Genomic DNA, 23,838 nt, shown 5'->3' on the forward strand with positions numbered 1-23,838 from the left:
GAATGATTTGCAATATGGACTAAACCGAAAATACGTAATAGGAGCTTTCTGACTAGGCTTTTGTCTCTCTCTCTCTCTCTCTCTCTCTCTCTCTCTCTCTCTCTCTCTCTCTCTCTCTCTCTCTCTCTCTCTCTCTCTCTCCCCCCTCTCAATCTATATCTCTTTCTCTCTCCGTCACTCTCTCGCCGTCATTCTCTCCGTCATTCTCTATCTCTCTCCCCATCCTTCTCTCTCTCATCCCACCTCCCTCTCCGTCTCCCCCACCTCCCCCTTCATCTCTCTCTCTCTACGCCTCCCCTCCATCTCTCTCTCATCTCTCTCTCCACCCCTCCCCTCTATTTCTCTCTCTTTCTCCCCCACCTCCCCCTCCATCTCTCTCTCTCCCCTCCATCTCTCTTCCTCCCCCTACCCTTCCCTCCATCTCTCTCTAGTTCATGGACCGTCTCCAGCTGCTCCTGATGCCAGCTAAGCATCAACCTGACCTTGTGTACCTGCGCCATGTTCCTCTGAGGAAGGTCCACCTGTTTACCTTCATCCAGATCCTGTGTCTGGCACTGCTCTGGGTCCTCAAGTCCACCGTGGCCGCGATTATCTTCCCTGTCATGGTGAGTCTCCTCTGATCGTAATGACCAACTAGCTTCAGATCCTGCTTCTGGTAGTTCTGTTTATGTGCGTGTGAGTTAACAACGTATCGTGTGGTGTCAGATCCTGGCCCTGGTGGCGGTGAGGAAGACAATGGACTACATGTTCTCTCAACACGAGCTGAGCTTCCTGGATGATGTCATCCCTGAGAAGGACAAGAAGAAGAAGGAGGACGCTAAGCAGAAGAAGAAGATGAGGAGCATTGACAGTGACATAGATGATGTGAGCATTTAAAGACATGTCCAACGTTCTAGATCAGCAGTTAGATTATACCAATGTTCTAAATCAGTGAAAGGTTCTACCAACATTATAGATAAGTGTTACATTCTACCAACATTCAAGTTCAGCGTTAGATTATATCATACCAATGTTCTAAATCTAAATAGTGTTAGGTGCTATCCTTGTTCTAGATCAGGGTTAGGTTCAATCATTGTTCTTGATCACCTTTAGATTCTGTCATTGTTCTAGATTAGGGTTAGGTTCTATCATTGTTGTAGATCAGGGTTAGGTTATATCATTGTTATAGATCAGCTTTAGATGATATCATTGTTCTAGATCAGTGTTATGTTGTGCCATTGTTGTAAATCAGCTTTAGATTCTATCATTGTTGGAATCCAAAGTTAGGTTCTATCATTGTTGTAGATCCGGGTTAGGTTCAATCATTGTTCTAGATCAGGGTTAGATTCTATCAGTGTTCAAAATTAGGGTTAGGTTCTATCATTGTTCTAAATCAGCTTCAGATTCTAACATTGTTCTAAATCAGGGTTTGGTTCTATCGTTGATCTAGATCAGTGTTGTATTATTGTTGTAGATCAGGGTAAGGTTCTTTCACTGTTCTATATCAGGGTTAGATTCCATCATTGTTGTAGATCAGTTTTAGATTACATCATTGATGTAGATCAGCGTTAGGTAATGTCATTGTTGTAGATCTGCTTAAGATTCTATCATTTTTCAAAATCAGGATCATTGTTGGAAAGCAGGGTTTGGTTCTATCATTGTTGTTGATCAGCTTTATATTCTGTCATTGTTCTAAATCAGAATAGGCTCAATCATTGTTCTAGATTAAGTTTAGGTTCTATCATTGTCGTAGATCAGTTGTAGATTCTGTCATTGTTCTAAATCAGGGATAGGTTATATAATTGTTCTAGATCAGGGTTAGGTTCTATCATTGTTCTACATAAGCTTTAGATGCTATCATTGTTCCAGATCAGTGTTATGTTATATCATTGTTGTAAATCAGCTTTAGATTCTGTCAATGTTCTAAATCAGGGATAGGTTATATCATTGTTCTAGATCAGGGTTAGATTCTATCATTGCTGTAGATTGTTGTACATGACATCATTTTTGTTGATCAGGGTTAGGTTTTATCATCGTTGTAGATCAGGGAATAGGTACTATCGTTGTTGTTGATCATCTTTAGATTATATCATTGTTGTATATCAGGATTAGGTTATATAATTGTTGGAGATCAGAGTTAGGTTATATCATTGTTGCAGATCAGCTTTATATTCTGTCATTGCTCTAAATCAGGATTAGGCTCAATCATTGTCCTAGATTAAAGTTAGGTTCTATCATTGTTGTAGATCAGTTTTAGATTATATTGTTCTAAATCAGCTTTAGATTCTATCATTGTTCTAAAACAGGATTAGGTTCTATCATTGTTCAAGATCATGGTTAGGTTCTATCATTGTTGGAGATCAGGGTTAGGTCTTGGATTGTTCTGGATTTGGGTTAGATTATATCATTGTTCTAAATCAGGATTTGGTTCAATCATTGCTGTAGATCAGGGTTAAGTTCAGGGTTAGGTTCTATTATTGTCTTAGATCATGGTTAGAGTCCATCATTGTTCTAGATCAGCTTTATATGGCTTCATTGTTCTAAATCAGGGTAAGGTCATTGTTCTAGATCAGGGTTAGGTTCTATCATTGTTGTCGATCAGCTTTAGATGATATCATTGTTGGAGATCAGCTTTAGATGATTTCATTGTTGGAGATCAGCTTTAGATGATTTCATTGTTGGAGATCAGCTTTAGATGATTTCATTGTTGGAGATCAGCTTTAGATGATATCATTGTTGGAGATCAGCTTTAGATGATTTCATTGTTGGATATCAGCTTTAGATGATGTCATTGTTCTAAATAAGGATTAGGTTCTATCATTCTGGAGATCAGGGTTTGATTCTATCATTGTTGGAGATCAGGGTTTGGTTCTATCATTGTTGTAGATCTGCATTAGATTGTATAATTTTTCTAAATCAGGGTTTGGATCTATTATTGTCGTATTTCAGGGTTAGAGTCCATCATTGTTCTTGATCAGCTTTAGATGCCTTAATTTTTCTAAATCAATGTAATTTTTCTAGATCAGGGTGAGGTTCTGTTATTCTAGGTCAGCTTCAGATCATATCATTGTTCTAAATCAGGATTATGTTCTATCATTGTTCTAAATTATGGTTAGGTTCTATCATTGTTCTAAATCAGGGTTAGGTTCAGTCATTGTTCTAAATCAGTGTTAGGTTCTATCATTGTTCTAGATTAGGTTTAGGGTCTATCATTGTTGTAGATCAGGGTTAGGTTATATTGTTGTTCTAAATTAGGGTTAGGTTCTATCATTGTTCAAGATCAGGGTTAGGTTGTATCATTGTTGGAGATCAGCTTAGATTATATCACTGTTATAAATCAGGGTTAGGCTATATCATTGTTGTAGATCTGCTTTAGATTCTATCATTGTTGGAGATCAGTGTTAGGTTATATCGTTGTTGTAGATCAGGTCTAGATTCTGTCATTGTTCTAGATCTGTGTTATGTTGTATCATTGTTCTAAGTCACCTTTGTTCTAGATCAGCTTTAGATTGTATATTTGTTGGAAATTGTGTGTTATGTTCTATCATTGTTGTAGATCAGGGTTTGGTTCTATCATTGCTCTAGATCAGGGTTAGGCTCAATCATTGTTGTAGATCAGCTTCAGATTCTATGAATGTTCTAAATCAGGATAAGGTTCTATCATTGCTCTAGATCAGGGTTAGGATCTGTCATTGTTGTAAATCAGGGTAATGTCATGTCATTGTTGTAGATCAGCTTTAGATTCTATCCTTGATGTAGTTCGCCTTTAGATTCTATCATTGCTCTAAATCAGAATTAGGTTAAATCATTGATCAGGTCTGGGATTAGGTTCCATCATTGTTTGAGATCAGGGTTAGGTTATATCATTGTTGTAGATCAGTTTTCAATTCTATCATAGTTATAAATTAGCTTCAGATTCTATTATTGTTCTTAATCAGGATTAGGTTCTATCATTATTCAAGATTATGGTTAGGTTCTATCATTGTTGGAGATCAGGGATAGGTTATATCAATGTTGTAGATCAGCTTTAGATGCTATCTTTGTTATAGATCAGTGTTATTTTGTATCTAAATCATGATTAGGTTCTATCATTGTTGGATGTCAGGGTTTTGGTTCTATCATTGTTGGAGATCAGCTTTAGATGATATCATTGTTGAAGATCAGCTTTAGATGATTTCATTGTTGGAGATCAGCTTTAGATGATATTATTGTTGGAGATCAGCTTTAGATGATTTCATTGTTGGAGATCAGCTTTAGATGATTTCATTGTTGGAGATCAGCTTTAGATGATTTCATTGTTGAAGATCAGCTTTAGATGATTTCATTGTTGGAGATCAGCTTTAGATGATATCATTGTTGGAGATCAGCTTTAGATGATTTCATTGTTGGATATCAGCTTTAGATGATTTCATTGTTGGAGATCAGCTTTAGATGATTTCATTGTTGGAGATCAGCTTTAGATTATTTAATTGTTGAAGATCAGCTTTAGATGATTTCATTGTTGGATATCAGCTTTAGATGATTTCATTGTTGTAGATCAGGGTTAGGTTCTATCATTGTTGCAGATCAGCTTTCGATTCTATCATTGTTCTAATTTAGGATTAGGTTCTATCGTTGTTCAAGATCACGGTTAGATCATGGTTACCATTGCTGGAGATCAGGGTTAGGGTTAGGTTATATCATTGTTATAGACTATGTTTAGATTCTATCATTGTTCTAGATCAGTGTTAAGTTGTATCATTGTTCTAAATCAGCGTTAGGTTATATCATTGTTCTAAATCAGGGTTAGGTTATATCATTGTTCTCAATAAGGGTCAGATTCTGTCAATGTTCTTAATCAGGGTTAGATTCTATCATTGTTCAAAATCAGGGTTAGATTCTATCATTGTTGGAGGTCAGCTTTAGATGATGTCATAGTTGGAGATCAGCTTTGGATGATATCATTTTTGTAGATCAGGGTTAAGTTTCATCATCATTTTAGTCAGGGTTAGGTTCTATCATTATTGGAGATCAGCTTTAGATTCTATCATTGTTCTAACTCAGGATTAGGCTCAGTCATTGTTCTATTTTAGGGTTAGGTTCTGTCATTGTTGTAGACCAGCTTTAGATTCTAACATTGTTATTGATCATTGTTATGTTGTATCACTGTTCTAAATCAGGGTTAGGTTATATCATTGTTCTATATCATGGTTAGCTTATATCATTGTTCTTATCTTCTCTTGGATATGTGGGATGGTAGCGCCCCACCTCTCCAACAGCCAGTGAAATTGCATGGCACCAAATTCAAAACAATAGAAAGCCCATAATTTAAATTCTTCAAACATGCAAGTATTTTACACCCTTTTAAATATAAACCTGTTGTAAATCCAGCCAGGGTGTCCGATTTCAAAAAGGCTTTACTGCGAAAGCACACCAAACGATTATGTTTGGTTATGGCATAGTCAGAAAAACACAGCCATTTTTCCAGCCAAAGAGAGGAGTCACAAAAATTCAGAAATAGAGATCAATTAATCACTAACTTTGGATGATCTTCATCAGATGACACTCATGGGACTTCGTGTTACACAATGCATGTTTGTTTTGTTCGATAAAGTTCATATTTACATCCAGAAATCTCAGTTTACATTGTCACGTTATTTTCAGTAGTTCCAAAACATCCGGTGATTTTGCACATCACATCAATTTACAGAAATACTCATAATAAACATTGATAAAAGATACAAGTGTTATGCATGGAATTTCAGATTCACTTCTCCTGAATGCAACCACTGTGTCAGATTTTTAAAAAACTTGATGGAAAAAGCACACCATGCAATAATCTGAGTACAGCGCTCAGACACAAAAACAAGCCAGATATCCGCCATGTTGTGGAGTCAACAGAAGTCAGGAATAGCATTATAAATATTCACTTACCTTTGATGATCTTCATCAGAATGCACCCACAGGAATCCCAGTTCCACAATAAATGTTTGTTTTGTTCGATAAAGTCCATCATTTATGTCCAAATACCTCCTTGTTGTTTGTGCGTTTAGCCCAGTAATCCAAATTCATGAAGTGCTAAACCAGGTCCAGACGAAAAGTCAAAAAGTTCCGTTACAGTCTGTAGCAACATGTCAAATGATGTATAGAATCAGTCTTTAGGATGTTTTTAACATAAATCTTCAATAATGTTTCATCCGGAGAATTCCTTTGTCTGTAGAAATGCAATGGAACGCAGGTCGCTCTCACGTGTGCGGACGTGATCAGCTCATGGCACTCTGCCAGACCTCTGGCTCAATCAGCTCTCATTCCCCCCGTCACAGTAGAAGCCTCAAACAAGGTTCTAAAGACTATTGATATCTAGTGGAAGCCTTAGACTGTGCAATATGACCCCATAGACACTGTATATTCGATAGGCAATGAGTTGAAAAACTACAAACTTCAGATTTCCCACTTCCTGGTTGTATTTTTCTTTCAGGTTCCTGCCTGCCATATGAGTTCTGTTATACTCACAGATATCATTCAAACAGTTTTCGAAACTTCAGAGTGTTTTCTATCCAAATCTACTAATAATATGCATATTCTAGCTTTTATGGCTGCGTAGCAGTCAGTTTACTCTGGGCACCTTTTTATCCAAGCTACTCAATACTGCCCCCCAGTCCAAAAGAAGTGTTAGATTCTGTCATTGTTCTTAATCAGGGTTAGTTTCTATCATTATTCTAAATCGGGGTTAGATTCTATCGTTGTTGGAGATCAGCTTTAGATTCTATCATTGTTGTAGATCAGCTTTAGATTCTATCGTTGTTGGAGATCAGCTTTAGATTCTATCATTGTTGTAGATCATCTTCAGATTCTATCATTGTTGTAGATCATCTTTAGATTCTACCATTGTTCTAAATCAGGGTTAGATTCAATAATTTTTCTAAATCAGGATTAGGTTCTATCATTGTTCTAGATTAGGGTTAGTTTCTGTCATTGTTCTACATCAGCTTTAGATGCTATCATTGTTCGAAATCAGCGTCCGGTTCTATCATTGTTCTAGATCAGAGTTAGGTTATATTATTGTCGTAGATCGGGGTTAGATTCCATCATTGATCTAAATGAGCTTTAGATGCCTTAATTGTTTTAAATCAGGGTTAGGTCATTGTTCAAGGTCAGGGTTAGGATCTATTATTGTTCTAGATCAACTTTAGATACTATCATTGTTCTATATCAGGGTTATGTTATATCATTGTTCTAGATTGGGGTTAGGTTATATTCTTTATTGTTGTTCAGGGTTAGGCTCTATCAGTGTTCTAGATCAGCTTTAGATTGTATCGTTGTTTTAGTCAGGGTTCAAATGAAATGAAATCGAATTGTATTTGTCACATGTGCCTAATACAACATGTGTAGACCATACAGTGAAATGCTTACTTACAATCCCTTAACCAAAAATGTAGTTTTAAGAGAAATAACTACTTACATGTTTTTTTTTTACAAATAATTAAGGAACAGTAGTAAAGCTATGTTATATCATAAATATTGATCAACATTTAACTATACTACCATTCTAGATCCACATTAGATTCTACTAACATTCTAGATCAGCATTAGAATCTACTAACATTCTAGATCAGCATTTGATTCTACCAGTGTTCCAGATCAGCACGAAAGGGATTGTTCACCCAAATTACAAAATGACATCCTTGCCCTATAAGCAGTGTATGGACATCGTATGACAGAAATCTATGATTTAGTTTTGTTTCCACAAGCTAACGTTTTAGCATTGGCACAAGTCCCATTCATGTCATGGGACCGATATTAGCATTTTTCGCACATGTCCAAATCATCTGACATGATTGTGCAGGTCAACAAAGTCGCTTATAGATGATTCGAACATGATGAGCACATTATTTGTATATATATATATGTCCCATGACTTGAATGGGATTCATGTCACAAATGAACTATCCCTTTAAGTTCTAACAATGTTCCACACTGAACAAAAATATAAGCGCAACATGTAAAGTGTTGGTCCTATGTTTCATGAGCTGAAATAAAACATTCCAGAAATGTTACATACGCACAAATTTGTTTACATCCCCTTTAGTGAGCATTTCTCCATTGCCAAGATAATCCATCCACCTGACAAGTGTGGCATAATAAAGAATCTGATTAAACAGCATGATCATTACACAGGTGCATCTTGTGCTGGGGACAATAAAAGGCCACTCTAAAATGTGAAGTTTTGTCACAAAACGCAATGCTACAAGTTTTGAGCGAGCATGCAATTGGCATGCTGACTGCAGGAATGTCCACCAGAGCTGTTGAAGAACTGTATGTTAATTTCTCTACCATAAGCCGCCTCCAACATTGTTTTAGAAAATTTGGCAGTATGTCCAAACGGCCTCACAATGGCGTTGTGTAGGCGAATGGCGTTGTGTAGGCGAGTGGTTTGCAGATGTCAACGTTGTGAACAGAGTGCCCCATGGTGGCAGTGGGGCTATAGTATGGGCAGGCATAAGCTACGGACAACGAACACAATTGCATTTCATCAATGGCTATTTGAATGCACAGAGATACTGTGACGAGATCCCACCATAACTTCATGTTTCAGCATGATATTGCACAGCCCCATGTCGCATGGATTTGTACACAATTCCTGGACGCTGAACATGTCCCAGTATTTCCATGGCCTGTATACTCACCAGACATGTCACCCATCGAGCATGTTTGGGATGCTCTGTATTGACGTGTATGACAGCGTGTTCCAGTTGCCACCAATATCCAGAAACCTCCACAGCCATTGAAGAGGAGTGGGACAACATTCCACAGGCCACAATCACCAATCTGATCAACTCTATGTGATGGAGATGTGTCATGGTGGAACAAACTCCCTCACGACGCCAGGACAGCGGAGTCAATCACCACCTTCCGGAGACACCTGAAACCCCACCTCTTTAAGGAATACCTAGGATAGGATAAAGTAATCCTTCTCACCCCCCTTAAAAGATTTAGATGCACTATTGTAAAGTGGCTGTTCCACTGGATGTCATAAGGTGAATGCACCAATTTGTAAGTCGCTCTGGATAAGAGCGTCTGCTAAATTACTTAAATGTAAATGTAAATGCAAATGGTGGTCAAACCAGATACTGACTGGTTTTCTGATCCACGCCCCTAAAGGTATCTGTGACCAACAGTCAGTCGTGAAATCCATAGATTAGGACCTAATGAATTAATCTCAATTGACTGATTTCCTTAAATTAACTTAATGCAACTGAAATTGTTGCATGTTGTGTTTATAGTTTTGTTCAGTATAGATCAGCGGTAGATTCTACCAACATTCTAGATCAGTGTTAGATTCTACCACCGTTCTAGATGGTCAGCTTTCTCATGGGTCTAATCCTTTTCTTTTATGTTTTACTGTGTTCTGGTGTTCAGCTGAGTTAGACTGTAGCATCACAGCACCAGTGAACCACAGTCAGACTGAAGCATCAAAGGACCAGAGAAACACAGACCCTATCATCACAGCACCAGAGAAACATAGTTAGACCCTATCATCACAGCACCAGAGAACCACAGTTAGACTGTATCATCACAGGACCAGAGAAACACAGTTAGACTGTGTCATCACATGACCAGAGAAACATAGTTAGACTGTGTCATCACAGCACCAGAGAAACATAGTTAGACCCTATCATCACAGCACCAGAGAACCACAGTTAGACTGTATCATCACATGACCAGAGAAACACAGTTAGACTGTGTCATCACATGACCAGAGAAACACAGTTAGACTGTATCATCACAGGACCAGAGAAACACAGTTAGACTGTATCATCACAGGACCAGAGAAACACAGTTAGACTGTATCATCACAGCACCAGAGAACCACAGTTAGACTGTATCATCACAGGACCAGAGAAACACAGTTAGACTGTGTCATCACATGACCAGAGAAACATAGTTAGACTGTGTCATCACAGCACCAGAGAAACACAGTTAGACTGTATCATCACAGGACCAGAGAAACACAGTTAGACTGTATCATCACAGCACCAGAGAAACACAGTTAGACTGTATCATCACATGACCAGAGAAACACAGTTAGACCCTATCATCACATCACCAGAGAAACACAGTTAGACTGTGTCATCACAGGACCAGAGAAACACAGTTAGACTGTATCATCACAGGACCAGAGAAACACAGTTAGACTGTATCATCACAGCACCAGAGAAACACAGTTAGACTGTATCATCACATGACCAGAGAAACACAGTTAGACTGTATCATCACAGCACCAGAGAAACACAGTTAGACTGTGTCATCACAGGACCAGAGAAACACAGTTAGACTGTATCATCACAGGGCCAGATAAACATAGATAGACTGTATCATCACAGGACCAGAGAAACACAGTTAGACTGTATCATCACAGGACCAGAGAAACACAGTTAGACTGTATCATCACAGGACCAGAGAAACACAGTTAGACTGTATCATCACATGACCAGAAAAACACAGTTAGACTGTATCATCACAGCACCAGAGAAACACAGTTAGACTGTATCATCACAGGGCCAGATAAACATAGATAGACTGTATCATCACAGGACCAGAGAAACACAGATAGACTGTATCATCACAGGACCAGAGAAACACAGTTAGACTGTATCATCACAGGACCAGAGAAACACAGTTAGACTGTATCATCACAGGACCAGAGAAACACAGATAGACTGTATCATCACAGGACCAGAGAAACACAGTTAGACTGTATCATCACATGACCAGAGAAACACAGTTAGACTGTATCATCACAGGACCAGAGAAACACAGTTAGACTGTATCATCACAGGACCAGAGAAACACAGTTAGACTGTATCATCACAGGGCCAGAGAAATGCAGCAGCCAAGCAGAACTGTCACTTTGAATTCAGTCAGATTGAAATGGGAAACACAGAATTGCCTTACATGTCTGCTGAGTGTTCACAATGCACCCGAGCAGGAAATGGACATGCAGGTCTTTACATTTCCTCACTTGAATGCTATTTACTCTAGAGCCAGACTACCTCTAAAATGAGAATGTTGCTATGTCCCCTACAGTCAGGGTATTTATTACTATGTCCCCTACAGTCAGAGTATGTGTTGCTATGTCCCCTACAGTTTGAGTATATGTTGCTAGGTACAGTCAGACTCTGTTGCTATGTCAACTACCATCAGAGTACATGTTGCTAGGTCCAATCACACTCTGTTGCTCTGTACCCTACAGTCAGATTATTTATTATTATGTCCCCAACATTCAGAGTGTTGCTATGTCCCCTACAGTCAGACTCTGTTGCTAGGTCTCTACAGTCAGATGATATGTTATTTTTACCCAACAGTCAGAGTTTCTGTTGCTATGTCCCCTGCAGTCTGATTATCTGTTACAATGGCACATACAGTCAGATCATCTGTTGCTATGTACATTCAGAGTTTATGTTGCTATGTACAGTTAGACTATGTTGCTCTGTCCCCTACAGTCACTATTTGTTGCTATGTCCCCTACAGTCTGACTTCCCCTACACTGAGAATGTCCCCAGCATTAAGATCCCCATGGACATGATGGAGCAGGAACCTTTCTTAGGTAATAAAGCATCCGCCAGTGAGTAGAGCTGTCCTGACGGATGGAAGAACCTCCTCCTTCTCCTTCACTCCTACTCTGCTCTGCTCTCTCTCTCTCTCTCTCTCTCTCTCTCTCTCTCTCTCTCTCTCTCTCTCTCTCTCTCTCTCTCTGCCTTCAGAGGTTTTAGTGGGGGAAGTGTCCGTCTGTCACTTACTGATTCTCTCTGCATGACTCTAAAGTCTCTCTCCTCTCTCTCTCTCTCTCTCTCTCTCTCTCTCTCTCTCTCTCTCTCTCTCTCTCTCTCTCTCTCTCTCTGTTGTCCCCCCTCCCCCTCTCTCTTTCTCACTTTCTCTCAATTCAATTCAATTCAAGGGGCTTTATTGTCATGGGAAACGTGTTAACATTGCCAAAGTGAGGTAAATAATACACAAAAGTGAAATAAACAATACAAATTAACAGTAAACATCACACATACAGAAGTTTCAAAACAATAAAGACATTACAAATGTCATATTATATATATATATATACAGGGAAAATAAATAAGCATAAATATGGGTTGTATTTACAATGGTGTTTGTTCTTCACTGGTTGCCCTTTTCTTGTGGCAACAGGTCACACATCTTACTGCTGTGATGTCACACTGTGGAATTTCATCCAGTGGATATGGGATTGTTTTTTGAATTCATTATGGATCTGTGTAATCTGAGGGAAATATGTGTCTCTAATATGGTCGTACATTGGACAGGAGGTTAGGAAGTGCAGCTCAGTTTCCACCTCATTTTTTGTCTTCTCTTGAGAGCCAGGTCTGACTACGGCGGCCTTTCTCAATGGCAAGGCTATGCTCACTGAGTCTGTACATAGTCAAAGCTTTCCTTAAGTTTGGGTCAGTCACAGTGGTCAGGTATTCTGCCACTGTGTACTCTCTGTTTAGGGCCAAATAGCATTCTAGTTTGCTCAGTTGTTTTGTTAATTCTTTCTAATGTGTCAAGTAATTATCTTTTTGTTTTCTCATGATTTGGTTGGGTCTACTCTCTCCCTCTCTCTCTCAATTCATTTACATTTAAATTTAATGGGCTTTATTGACATGGGAAACTTATGTTTACATTGCCAAAGCAATTGCTCACTATCTGTACATAGTCAAAGCTTTCCTTCATTATTGGTCAGTCATAGTGGTCAATTCTTTCCAATGTGTATTTATCTTTTTGTTTTCTCATGACTTGGTTGGGTCTAATTGTGTTGCTGTCCTGGGGCTTTGTGTGGTCTGTTTGTGAACAGAGCCCAGGACCAGCTTGCTTAGGGGACCCTTCTCCAGGTTAATCTCTCTGTAGGTGATGGCTTTGTTGGAAGGTTTGGGAATCGCTTCCTTTTAGGTGGTTGTAGAATTTAACGGCTCTTTTCCGGATTTTTGATAATTAGTTGGTATCGCCCTAATTCTGCTCTTCATAAATTACTTTGTGTTTTACGTTTTACACCAAGGATATTTTTGCAGAATGCTTTAATTTGGTGTTTGTCTCATTTTGTGAATTCTTGGTTGGTGAGCAGATCCTAGACCTCACAACTATAAAGGGCAATGGGTTCTATAACTGATTCAAGTATTTTCAGCCAGATCCCAGACCTCACAACTATAAAGGGCAATGGGTTCTATAACTGAAGTATTTTCAGCCAGATCCCAGTTGGTATGTCGAATGATATTTTCCTTTTGATGGCATAGAAGGCCCTTCTTGCCTTCCCTTCTTGATTGGGGACAGAAGCACCAGATCATCAGCAAACAGTAGACATCAGGTGAGGCCAGGTGCTGCAGACTGTTCTAGTGCCCTTGCCAATTCATTGATTTATACAGTATCTTGAAGAGGGTGGGGCTCAAGCTGCACACTGTGAGGCACGTAATAGATATTTTCTTTATATTTACTATTTTCTACATTGTAGAATAATAGTGAAGACATCACAACTATAAAATAACATCTGTCTCCCACGTGCCCCGTATTCTGGAGTACAGACATGGCCTGCTTTCCCTTATGTAAGGAATTAGGCACTTTCTCATGTTTACTATAGTATGTATTGTAGACTGCCCATTAGCCTAATAAACAAATAAACACATTTCGTTAATAAAATAAAAAAATACTCTTTCAATATGCAGATGTTGATTTAGTTATGGATCCATAATGAATTACTATGGGAATAAATATCACTGATTTACAGAAATATTGGAACAAAGTAGTCTAATGAAGGCAAACAATTCAGAATCGTCCAATCCTGTAGCCTACTCCTGACCGTCACGTTGTTCAGTGCCATATTTTCCATTCTATCCTAATGGAAACCCTGAGGGTTTTGTTTTTCATTTATCTCTGAATAGAAACACCATAATATTAATCAAATTATTTAAGCCAAATTTCTTAAAATCAATCCCACATACTATGTTATTGCAAAAAAGGTTTTAAATTCTCTGTTAATGCCAATACAGAATACTGTCAAATGCTTCTCAAAGATGCCCTCTAGTGGTCCAACTAGCAATAACTTGCATTAACAGAAAAAAATGGCTGACAATTATATGACATGCCACAGAATTCTGCAGTAGCATGCAGTATGACACAACTTTTAGAGGAGGAACTACTGTAGATGTGTGGTACTAGAGTAGTGGCCTAGGGGCACACACTTATTGTGTTGTGAAATCTGTTGTGAAATGTAATGTTTACACGAGCTGAGGGTCATGGCTCTCTCCGGATATACTGTTCCAGGAGTTCTCTGTCCATCCCGTGGACAGGAAGAAAGAACTCTCTGGGAAAAGGTGGAGGTGTGTGTTTCATGATTAACTACTTAGGGTGTGATTGGTGTTCGGTACAGGACCTCAAGTCCTTTTGTTCTCCAAATCTGGAATACCTCACCATCAAAATGGAGACAGCAGAGAATTATCTTTGGTCATCACGGCCGTATATATTCCCACTCAAGCCGTCACCGCAACGGATCTCAAGGAACTGCACGAGACTTCGTGCAAAATGGAAACCGCATATCCTGAGGCCGCATTTATTTTAGCTGGGGACTTCAGTAAAGGAAAACTGAGGAAAACGCAACCAAAGTTTTATCAATACATATCCTGTGCTATATTATAAAGGGGAAACCAGCCATGTTGTGGCCATGATGCCTTGCTCATGGACAAGCTAAACACCTTGTTCGTGGAAAACACAATCCTAACAGATCCACGGGTGTAATCGCCATTGCACTGCACACTGCCCTATTCCACATGGACAGGTAGACTATCTATGTGAGAATGCTGTTCATCCACTACAGCTCAGCCTTCAACACCATGGTACCTTCCAAGCTAATCACTAAGTTTGGGGTCCTGGGTCTGAACCCTACCCTGTGCAACGAGGTCCTGGACTTCCTGACGGGCCTACCCCACTACTGACCCTCAAAATGTGGACCCCACAAGGGTGCATGCTCAGCCCCCTCCTGTAATCCCTGTTTGCCCATGAATACGTGGCCATGCATGTCTCCAACTGAATCATCAAGTTTGCAGGTGACACAACAGTGATAGTTCTGATTACCAACAATGTCAAGACCGCCTTCAGGAAGGAGGTGAGGGCCCTGGTAGAGTGGTGCCAGGAAAATGACCTCTCCCTCAACATCAACAAAACAAAGGAGCAGATTGTGGACTTCAGAAAACAGCAGAGAGCACACCCCCAACCACGTCGACTGGGCCGAGGAGAGGGTGAAAAGCTTGATTTTCCTCAGCATGCACATCACTGACAACCTGAAATGATCCATCCACACAGACAGTTTGGTTAAGAAGGTATAATGGCGCTTCTTTAAAACCTCTTAAAGAGGCTGCGAATTTTCGCAAAATTTCAACGTCCTGCTACTTATGCCAGGAATATAGTAAATGCATATGATTAGTATGTGTGGATAGAAAACACTCTGAAGTTTCTAAAACTGGTTAAATCATGTCTGTGACTATAACAGAACGTGTGTAGGACGCCAGTCCCTGTATTGTCTATGGCAAGGGAAAATAGATAGCGTCCAGTTTACAATGCCTACGGCTTCCACACGATGTCGCCAGTACTGGTAATTGAGTTGTAGTTTATCCTTGGTGAAATGAGGAGTAGGCACTTCCTGTCTTTGGGTACACCGGAGGAAGTTATGAAAGGGAGAATATGGACCATGATTTCAAGACTTGCTGCTATTGAATACAGATCGCCCCGTGATCAATTTGATCGATTATTAACGTTTACTAATACCTAAAGTTGGATTACAAAAGTAGCTTGAAGTGTTTTGTCAAAGTTTATAGGCAACTTTTTTTATTTAAAAAAATTACGTTGCGTTTTGGAAAGCAGTTTTTTCCTGATCAGACGGGCTTCATAAATGGACATTTTGGGTAGACATGGACGGATTTAATCAAAGAAAAAAACAATTGTGATGTTTATGGGACATATAGGAGTGCCAACAAAGACGCTTGTCAAAGGTAATGAATGTTTTATTTTTTATTTCCTGCGTTTTGTGTAGCGCCGGCTACGCTAATTATTCTGTTTACGTCCCCTTTGGGTATTTCGGGGTTGCATGCTATCAGATAATAGCTTCTCATGCTTTCGCCAAAAAGCATTTTAAAAATCTGACATGTTGGCTAGATTCACAACGAGTGTAGCGTTAATTGAGTACCCTGCATGTGTGTTTTAATGAAAGTTTGAGTTGTATCGAGTACTATTAGTTGTCACTCTGAAAGTTCCGCTGATGTTGGTCCCTGTACAGGGATGCATCCTAAACCTCAGGAGGCTAAAGAAATGTGTCTTGGCCCTGAAGACTCTCTCGAACTTCTACAAATCCACCATTGAGAGCATCCTGTCGGGCTGTATCACCGCCTGGTATGGAAATTGCACCGCCCGCAACCACAGGGCTCTCCAAAGGGTGGTGCAGTCAGCCCAACACATCACCGGGGGCACACTGCTTGCTCTCCAGGACATCTACAGCACTCGATGTCACAGGAAGGCCAAGAAGATCATCAAGAACCTCAGTCACCCGAGCCACTGCCTGTTCACCCCACTACCATCTAGAAGGAGGAAACCGAGTACAGGTCCATCAAAGCTGGGACCAAGAGACTAAAAAACAAATTCTATCTCAAGGCCATCAGATTGTTAAATAGTCACCACTAGCCGACCTCCAACTAGTACCCTGCCCTGAACGTAGTCACTGTTACTAGCTGGCTACGACCCGGTTCTCTACCCTGCACCTTAGAGACTGCTGGCCTATGTACATAGTCATTGAACACTGGTCACTTTAATAATGTTTACATACTGTTTAACACATTTTATAAAATGCATTCGGTAAGTATTTAGACCCCTTGACTCTTTCCACATTTTGTTAAGTTACAGCCTTAATCTAAAATGGATTAAATCATTTTTCCCCTCATCAATCTACACACAATATCAAATAATGACAAAGCAAAAACAGGTTTTTAGAAAAAAAAAGCTAATTTATTACAAATAAAAACAGAACTATCACGTTTACTTCTTGGCTATTACACCACAAGCTTGGCACACCTATATTTGGGGAGTTTCTCCGATTCTTCTCTGCAGATTCTCTCAAACTCTGTCAGATTGGATGGGGAGCGTTGCTGCACAGCTATTTTCAGGTCTCGCCAGAGATGTTCGATCGGGTTCTGGCTGGGCCACTCAAAGATATTCAGAGACTTGTCCCGAAACCACCCCTACTGTAATTGTTTTCTTCCTGGGAAGGAGAGGAGGACCAAAATGCAGCGTGGTTATTTATAAACATCTTTAATGAAAGATGAAAACGTGAACACCATACAAAATAAGAAAACGTGGAAAAACCGAAACAGTCCTAACTGGTGCTAAACACAGAGACAGGAACAACCACCCACAAGATACCTAAAGAATATGGCTGCCTAAATATGGTTCCCAATCAGAGACAACGATAAACACCTGCCTCTGATTGAGAACCACTCAAGGCAACCATAGACTTACCTAGAACACTCAACTGAACACAACCCCATAGACTACAAAACCCCTAGACAAAACAAGACACATAAATCACCCATGTCACACCCTGGCCTAACCAACATAATAAAGAAAACACAGAATACTAAGACCAGGGCGTGACACCTATGTTCTCTTGGCTGTGTGCTTAGGGTCATTGTCCTGTTGGAAGGTGAACCTTCGCTCAGTCTGAGGTCTTGATCTCTCTGTACTTTGCTCCGTTCACCTTTCCCTCGATTCTGAATAGTCTACCAGTCCACGCTGATGAAAAATATCCCCACAGCATGATGCTGCAACCACCATGTTTCACCGTAGGGATGGTGCCAGGTTTCCTCCAGACGTGACGCTTAGCATTTGGGCCAAAGAGTTGGCTTCATCAGACTATAGAATCTTGTTTCTCATGGTCTGAGAGTCCTTTAGGTGCCTCTTGGCAAACCCCAAGCGGGCTGTCATGTGCTTTTTACTGAGGAATGGCTTCTAGCTGGCCATTCTGCCATAAAGGCCTGCTTGGTGGAGTGCTGAAGATATGGTTGCCCTTCTGGAAGGTTCTCCCATCTCCACAGAGGAACTCTGGAGCTCTGTCAGAGTGACCATCGGATTCTTGGCCCTTCTCCCACGATTGCTCAATTTGGCCGGGCTGCCAGTTCTAGGAAGTGTCTTCGTGGTTCCAAACTTCTTCAATTTAAGAAATCTGGAGTCCACTGTGTTCTTGGGGACCTTCAATACTGCAGAAAAAATTGGTACCCTTGTCACGGCCGTCGAATGAAATAGACCAAAGCACAGCATGGTGCTTGTTGTTAGCATGCAATAAAATGCAATAAAATGCAAATTAATTACTTAAAAATCATACAATGTGATTTTCTGGATTTTTGTTTTAGATTCCGCCTCTCACAGTTGAAGTGTACCTATGATAACAATTACAGACCTCTACATGCTTTGCAAGTAGGAAAACCTGCAAAATCGGCAGTGTATCAAATACTTGTTCTCCCCACTGTATATTTTTATATTCCGGACTCTGACAATGCTTGTTTCTTATTTCCTTAAATGTTTTGGATTTGTGTAAGTTGTTAGGTATTACTGCACTGTTGGAGCTAGAAACACAATCATATTGTTAGGTATTACTGTACTGTTGGAGTTAGAAACACAAGCATATTGTTAGATATTACTGTTGGAGCTAGAAACACACAAGCATATTGTTAGGTATTTCTGTTGGAGCTAGAAACACAAGCATATTGTCAGGTATTAGTGTACTGTTGGAGCTAGAAACACAAGCATCTTGTTAGGTATTACTGTTGGAGCTAGAAACACAAACATATTGTTAGGTATTACTGTACTGTTGGAGCTAGAAACACAAACATATTTTTAGGTATTACTGTACTGTTGGAGTTAGAAACACAAGCATATTGTTAGATATTACTGTTGGAGCTAGAAACACACAAGCATATTGTTAGGTATTTCTGTTGGAGTTAGAAACACAAGCATGTTGTGAGGTATTATTGTACTGTTGGAGCTAGAATCACAGGATAATATTGTTAGGTATTACTGTTGGAGCGAGGAACACAAGCATTTTGTTTGGTATTACTGTACTGTTGGAGCTAGAAACACAAGCATATTGTTAGATATTACTGTTGGAGCTAGAAACACAAGCATATTGTTAGGTATTACTGTTGGAGCTAGAAACACAAGCATATTGTTAGGTATTACTGCACTGTTGGAGCTAGAAACACAAGCATATTGTTAGGTATTACTGTACTGTTGGAGTTAGAAACACAAGCATATTGTTAGATATTACTGTTGGAGCTAGAAACACACAAGCATATTGTTAGGTATTTCTGTTGGAGCTAGAAACACAAGCATATTGTCAGGTATTAGTGTACTGTTGGAGCTAGAAACACAAGCATCTTGTTAGGTATTACTGTTGGAGCTAGAAACACAAACATATTGTTAGGTATTACTGTACTGTTGGAGCTAGAAACACAAACATATTTTTAGGTATTACTGTACTGTTGGAGTTAGAAACACAAGCATATTGTTAGATATTACTGTTGGAGCTAGAAACACACAAGCATATTGTTAGGTATTTCTGTTGGAGTTAGAAACACAAGCATGTTGTGAGGTATTATTGTACTGTTGGAGCTAGAATCACAGGATAATATTGTTAGGTATTACTGTTGGAGCGAGGAACACAAGCATTTTGTTTGGTATTACTGTACTGTTGGAGCTAGAAACACAAGCATATTGTTAGATATTACTGTTGGAGCTAGAAACACAAGCATATTGTTAGGTATTACTGTTGGAGCTAGAAACACAAGCATATTGTTAGGTATTACTGCACTGTTGGAGCTAGAAACACAAGCATATTGTTAGGTATTACTGTACTGTTGGAGTTAGAAACACAAGCATATTGTTAGATATTACTGTTGGAGCTAGAAACACACAAGCATATTGTTAGGTATTTCTGTTGGAGCTAGAAACACAAGCATATTGTCAGGTATTAGTGTACTGTTGGAGCTAGAAACACAAGCATCTTGTTAGGTATTACTGTTGGAGCTAGAAACACAAACATATTGTTAGGTATTACTGTACTGTTGGAGCTAGAAACACAAACATATTTTTAGGTATTACTGTACTGTTGGAGTTAGAAACACAAGCATATTGTTAGATATTACTGTTGGAGCTAGAAACACACAAGCATATTGCTAGGTATTACTGTTGGAGCTAGAAACACAAGCATATTGCTAGGTATTACTGTTGGAGCTAGAAACACAAGCATATTGTTAGGTATTACTGTTGGAGTTAGAAACACAAGCATATTGTTAGATATTACTGTTGGAGCTAGAAACACACAAGCATATTGTTAGGTATTTCTGTTGGAGTTAGAAACACAAGCATGTTGTGAGGTATTATTGTACTGTTGGAGCTACAATCACAGGATAATATTGTTAGGTATTACTGTTGGAGCGAGGAACACAAGCATTTTGTTTGGTATTACTGTACTGTTGGAGCTAGAAACACAATCATATTGTTAGATATTACTGTTGGAGCTAGAAACACACAAGCATATTGTTAGGTATTTCTGTTGGAGCTAGAAACACAAGCATATTGTCAGGTATTAGTGTACTGTTGGAGCTAGAAACACAAGTATATTGTTAGATATTACTGTTGGAGCTAGAAACACACAAGCATATTGTTAGGTATTTCTGTTGGAGCTAGAAACACAAGCATATTGTCAGGTATTAGTGTACTGTTGGAGCTAGAATCACAGGATAATATTGTTAGGTATTACTGTTGGAGCGAGGAACACAAGCATATTGTTAGGTATTACTGTACTGTTGGAGCTAGAAACACAAGCATATTGTGAGGTATTACTGTTGGAGCTAGAAACACAAGCATATTGTTAGGTATTACTGTACTGTTGGAGCTAGAAACACAATCATATTGTTAGGTATTACTGTACTGTTGGAGCTAGAAACACAAGCATATTGTTAGGTATTACTGTTGGAGCTAGAAACACAAGCATATTGTTAGGTATTACTGTACTGTTGGAGCTAGAAACACAAGCATATTGTTTTTTTATTTATTTATTTTATTTCACCTTTATTTAACCAGGTAGGCTAGTTGAGAACAAGTTCTCATTTGCAACTGCGACCTGGCCAAGATAAAGCATAGCAGTGTGAACAGACAACACAGAGTTACACATGGAGTAAACAATTAGCAAGTCAATAACACAGTAGAAAAAAATGGGCAGTCTATATACAATGTGTGCAAAAGGCATGAGGAGGTAGGCGAATAATACAATTTTGCAGATTAACACTGGAGTGATAAATGATCAGATGGGCATGTACAGGTAGAGATATTGGTGTGCAAAAGAGCAGAAAAGTAAATAAATAAAAACAGTATAAAAACAGTATGGGAATGAGGTAGGTGAAAAAGGGTGAGCTATTTACCTATAGACTATGTACAGCTGCAGCGATCGGTTAGCTGCTCGGATAGCTGATTTTTGAAGTTGGTGAGGGAGATAAAAGTCTCCAACTTCAGCGATTTTTGCAATTCGTTCCAGTCACAGGCAGCAGAGTACTGGAACGAAAGGCGGCCAAATGAGGTGTTGGCTTTAGGGATGATCAGTGAGATACACCTGCTGGAGCGCGTGCTACGGATGGGTGTTGCCATCGTGACCAGTGAACTGAGATAAGGCGGAGCTTTACCTAGCATGGACTTGTAGATGACCTGGAGCCAGTGGTTCTGGCGACGAATATGTAGTGAGGGCCAGCCGACTAGAGCATACAAGTCGCAGTGGTGGGTGGTATAAGGTGCTTTAGTGACAAAACGGATGGCACTGTGATAGACTGCATCCAGTTAGCTGAGTAGAGTGTTGGAAGCCATTTTGTAGATGACATCGCTGAAGTCGAGGATCGGTAGGATAGTCAGTTTTACTAGGGTAAGCTTGGCAGCGTGAGTGAAGGAGGCTTTGTTGCGGAATAGAAAGCCGACTCTGGATTTGATTTTTGATTGGAGATGTTTGATGTGAGTCTGGAAGGAGAGTTTGCAGTCTAGCCAGACACCTAGGTACTTATAGATGTCCACATATTCAAGGTTGGAACCATCCAGGGTGGTGATGCTAGTCGGGCATGCGGGTGCAGGCAGCGATCGGTTGAAAAGCATGCATTTGGTTTTACTCGCGTTTAAGAGCAGTTGGAGGCCACGGAAGGAGTGCTGTATGGCATTGAAGCTCGTTTGGAGGTTTGATAGCACAGTGTCCAATGACGGGCCGAAAGTATATAGAATGGTGTCGTCTGCGTAGAGGTGGATCAGGGAATCGCCCGCAGCAAGAGCAACATCATTGATATATACAGAGAAAAGAGTCGGCCCGAGAATTGAACCTTGTGGCACCCCCATAGAGACTGCCAGAGGACCGGACAGCATGCCCTCTGATTTGACACACTGAACTCTGTCTGCAAAGTAATTGGTGAACCAGGCAAGGCAGTCATCCGAAAAACCGAGGCTGTTGAGTCTGCCGATAAGAATTTGGTGATTGACAGAGTCGAAAGCCTTGGCGAGGTCGATGAAGACGGCTGCACAGTACTGTCTTTTATCGATGGCGGTTATGATATCATTTAGTACCTTGAGTGTGGCTGAGGTGCACCCGTGACCGGCTCGGAAACCAGATTGCACAGCGGAGAAGGTACGGTGGGATTCGAGATGGTCAGTGACCTGTTTGTTGACTTGGCTTTCGAAGACCTTAGATAGGCAGGGCAGGATGGATATAGGTCTATAGCAGTTTGGGTCCAGGGTGTCTCCCCCTTTGAAGAGGGGGATGACTGCGGCAGCTTTCAATCCTTGGGGATCTCAGACGATATGAAAGAGAGGTTGAACAGGCTGGTAATAGGGGTTGCGACAATGGCGGAAGATAGTTTCAGAAATAGCGGGTCCAGATTGTCAAGCCCAGCTGATTTGTACGGGTCCAGGTTTTGCAGCTCTTTCAGAACATCTGCTATCTGGATTTGGGTAAAGGAGAACCTGGAGAGGCTTGGGTGAGGAACTACGGGGGGGGCGGAGCTGTTGGCCGAGGTTGGAGTAGCCAGGCGGAAGGCATGGCCAGCCGTTGAGAAGTGCTTATTGAAGTTTTCGATAATCATGGATTTATCGGTGGAGACCGTGTTTCCTAGCCTCAGTGCAGTGGGCAGCTGGGAGGAGGTGCTCTTGTTCTCCATGGACTTCACAGTGTCCCAGAACTTTTTGGAGTTGGAGCTACAGGATGCAAACTTCTGCCTGAAGAAGTGAGGTATTACTGTTGGAGCTAGAAACACAAGCATACTGTTAGGTATTACTGTACTGTTGGAGCTAGAAACACAATCATATTGTTAGGTATTACTGTACTGTTGGAGCTAGAAACACAAGCATATTGTTAGGTATTACTGTTGGAGCTAGAAACACAATCATGTTGTGAGGTATTATTGTACTGTTGGAGCTAGAAACACAAGCATATTGTTAGGTATTACTGTTGGAGCTAGAAACACAAGCATATTGTTAGGTATTACTGTTGGAGCTAGAAACACAAGCATATTGTTAGGTATTACTGTACTGTTGGAGCTAGAAACACAAGCATATTGTTAGGTATTACTGTTGGAGCTAGAAACACAAGCATATTGTTAGGTATTACTGTTGGAGCTAGAAACACAATCATGTTGTGAGGTATTATTGTACTGTTGGAGCTAGAAACACAAGCATATTGTTAGGTATTACTGTTGGAGCTAGAAACACAAGCATGTTGTGAGGTATTATTGTACTGTTGGAGCTAGAAACACA

General features: G+C 40.1%; 1 protein-coding gene across 3 annotated transcripts in view; it reads left to right on the forward strand.

Annotated features, from left to right (window-relative positions):
- Nucleotides 1-23,838, forward strand: part of LOC118374644 (electrogenic sodium bicarbonate cotransporter 1-like) — a 165,089-nt gene that overhangs the window by 126,536 nt on the left and 14,715 nt on the right. The window contains exons 19-21 of one of the 3 annotated variants that reach the window (XM_052460801.1): nucleotides 432-605; nucleotides 706-864; nucleotides 11,491-11,584. In XM_052460801.1, the coding sequence (XP_052316761.1) occupies nucleotides 432-605; nucleotides 706-864; nucleotides 11,491-11,584 (427 nt within the window). The remainder of the gene's footprint in view (nucleotides 1-431; nucleotides 606-705; nucleotides 865-11,490; nucleotides 11,585-23,838) is intronic. The other 2 variants (XM_052460802.1, XM_052460800.1) reach the window with 2 other exon arrangements.

This window comes from Oncorhynchus keta, chromosome 14 (assembly GCF_023373465.1).
Source record: "Oncorhynchus keta strain PuntledgeMale-10-30-2019 chromosome 14, Oket_V2, whole genome shotgun sequence".
Lineage (NCBI taxonomy): Eukaryota > Metazoa > Chordata > Actinopteri > Salmoniformes > Salmonidae > Oncorhynchus > Oncorhynchus keta.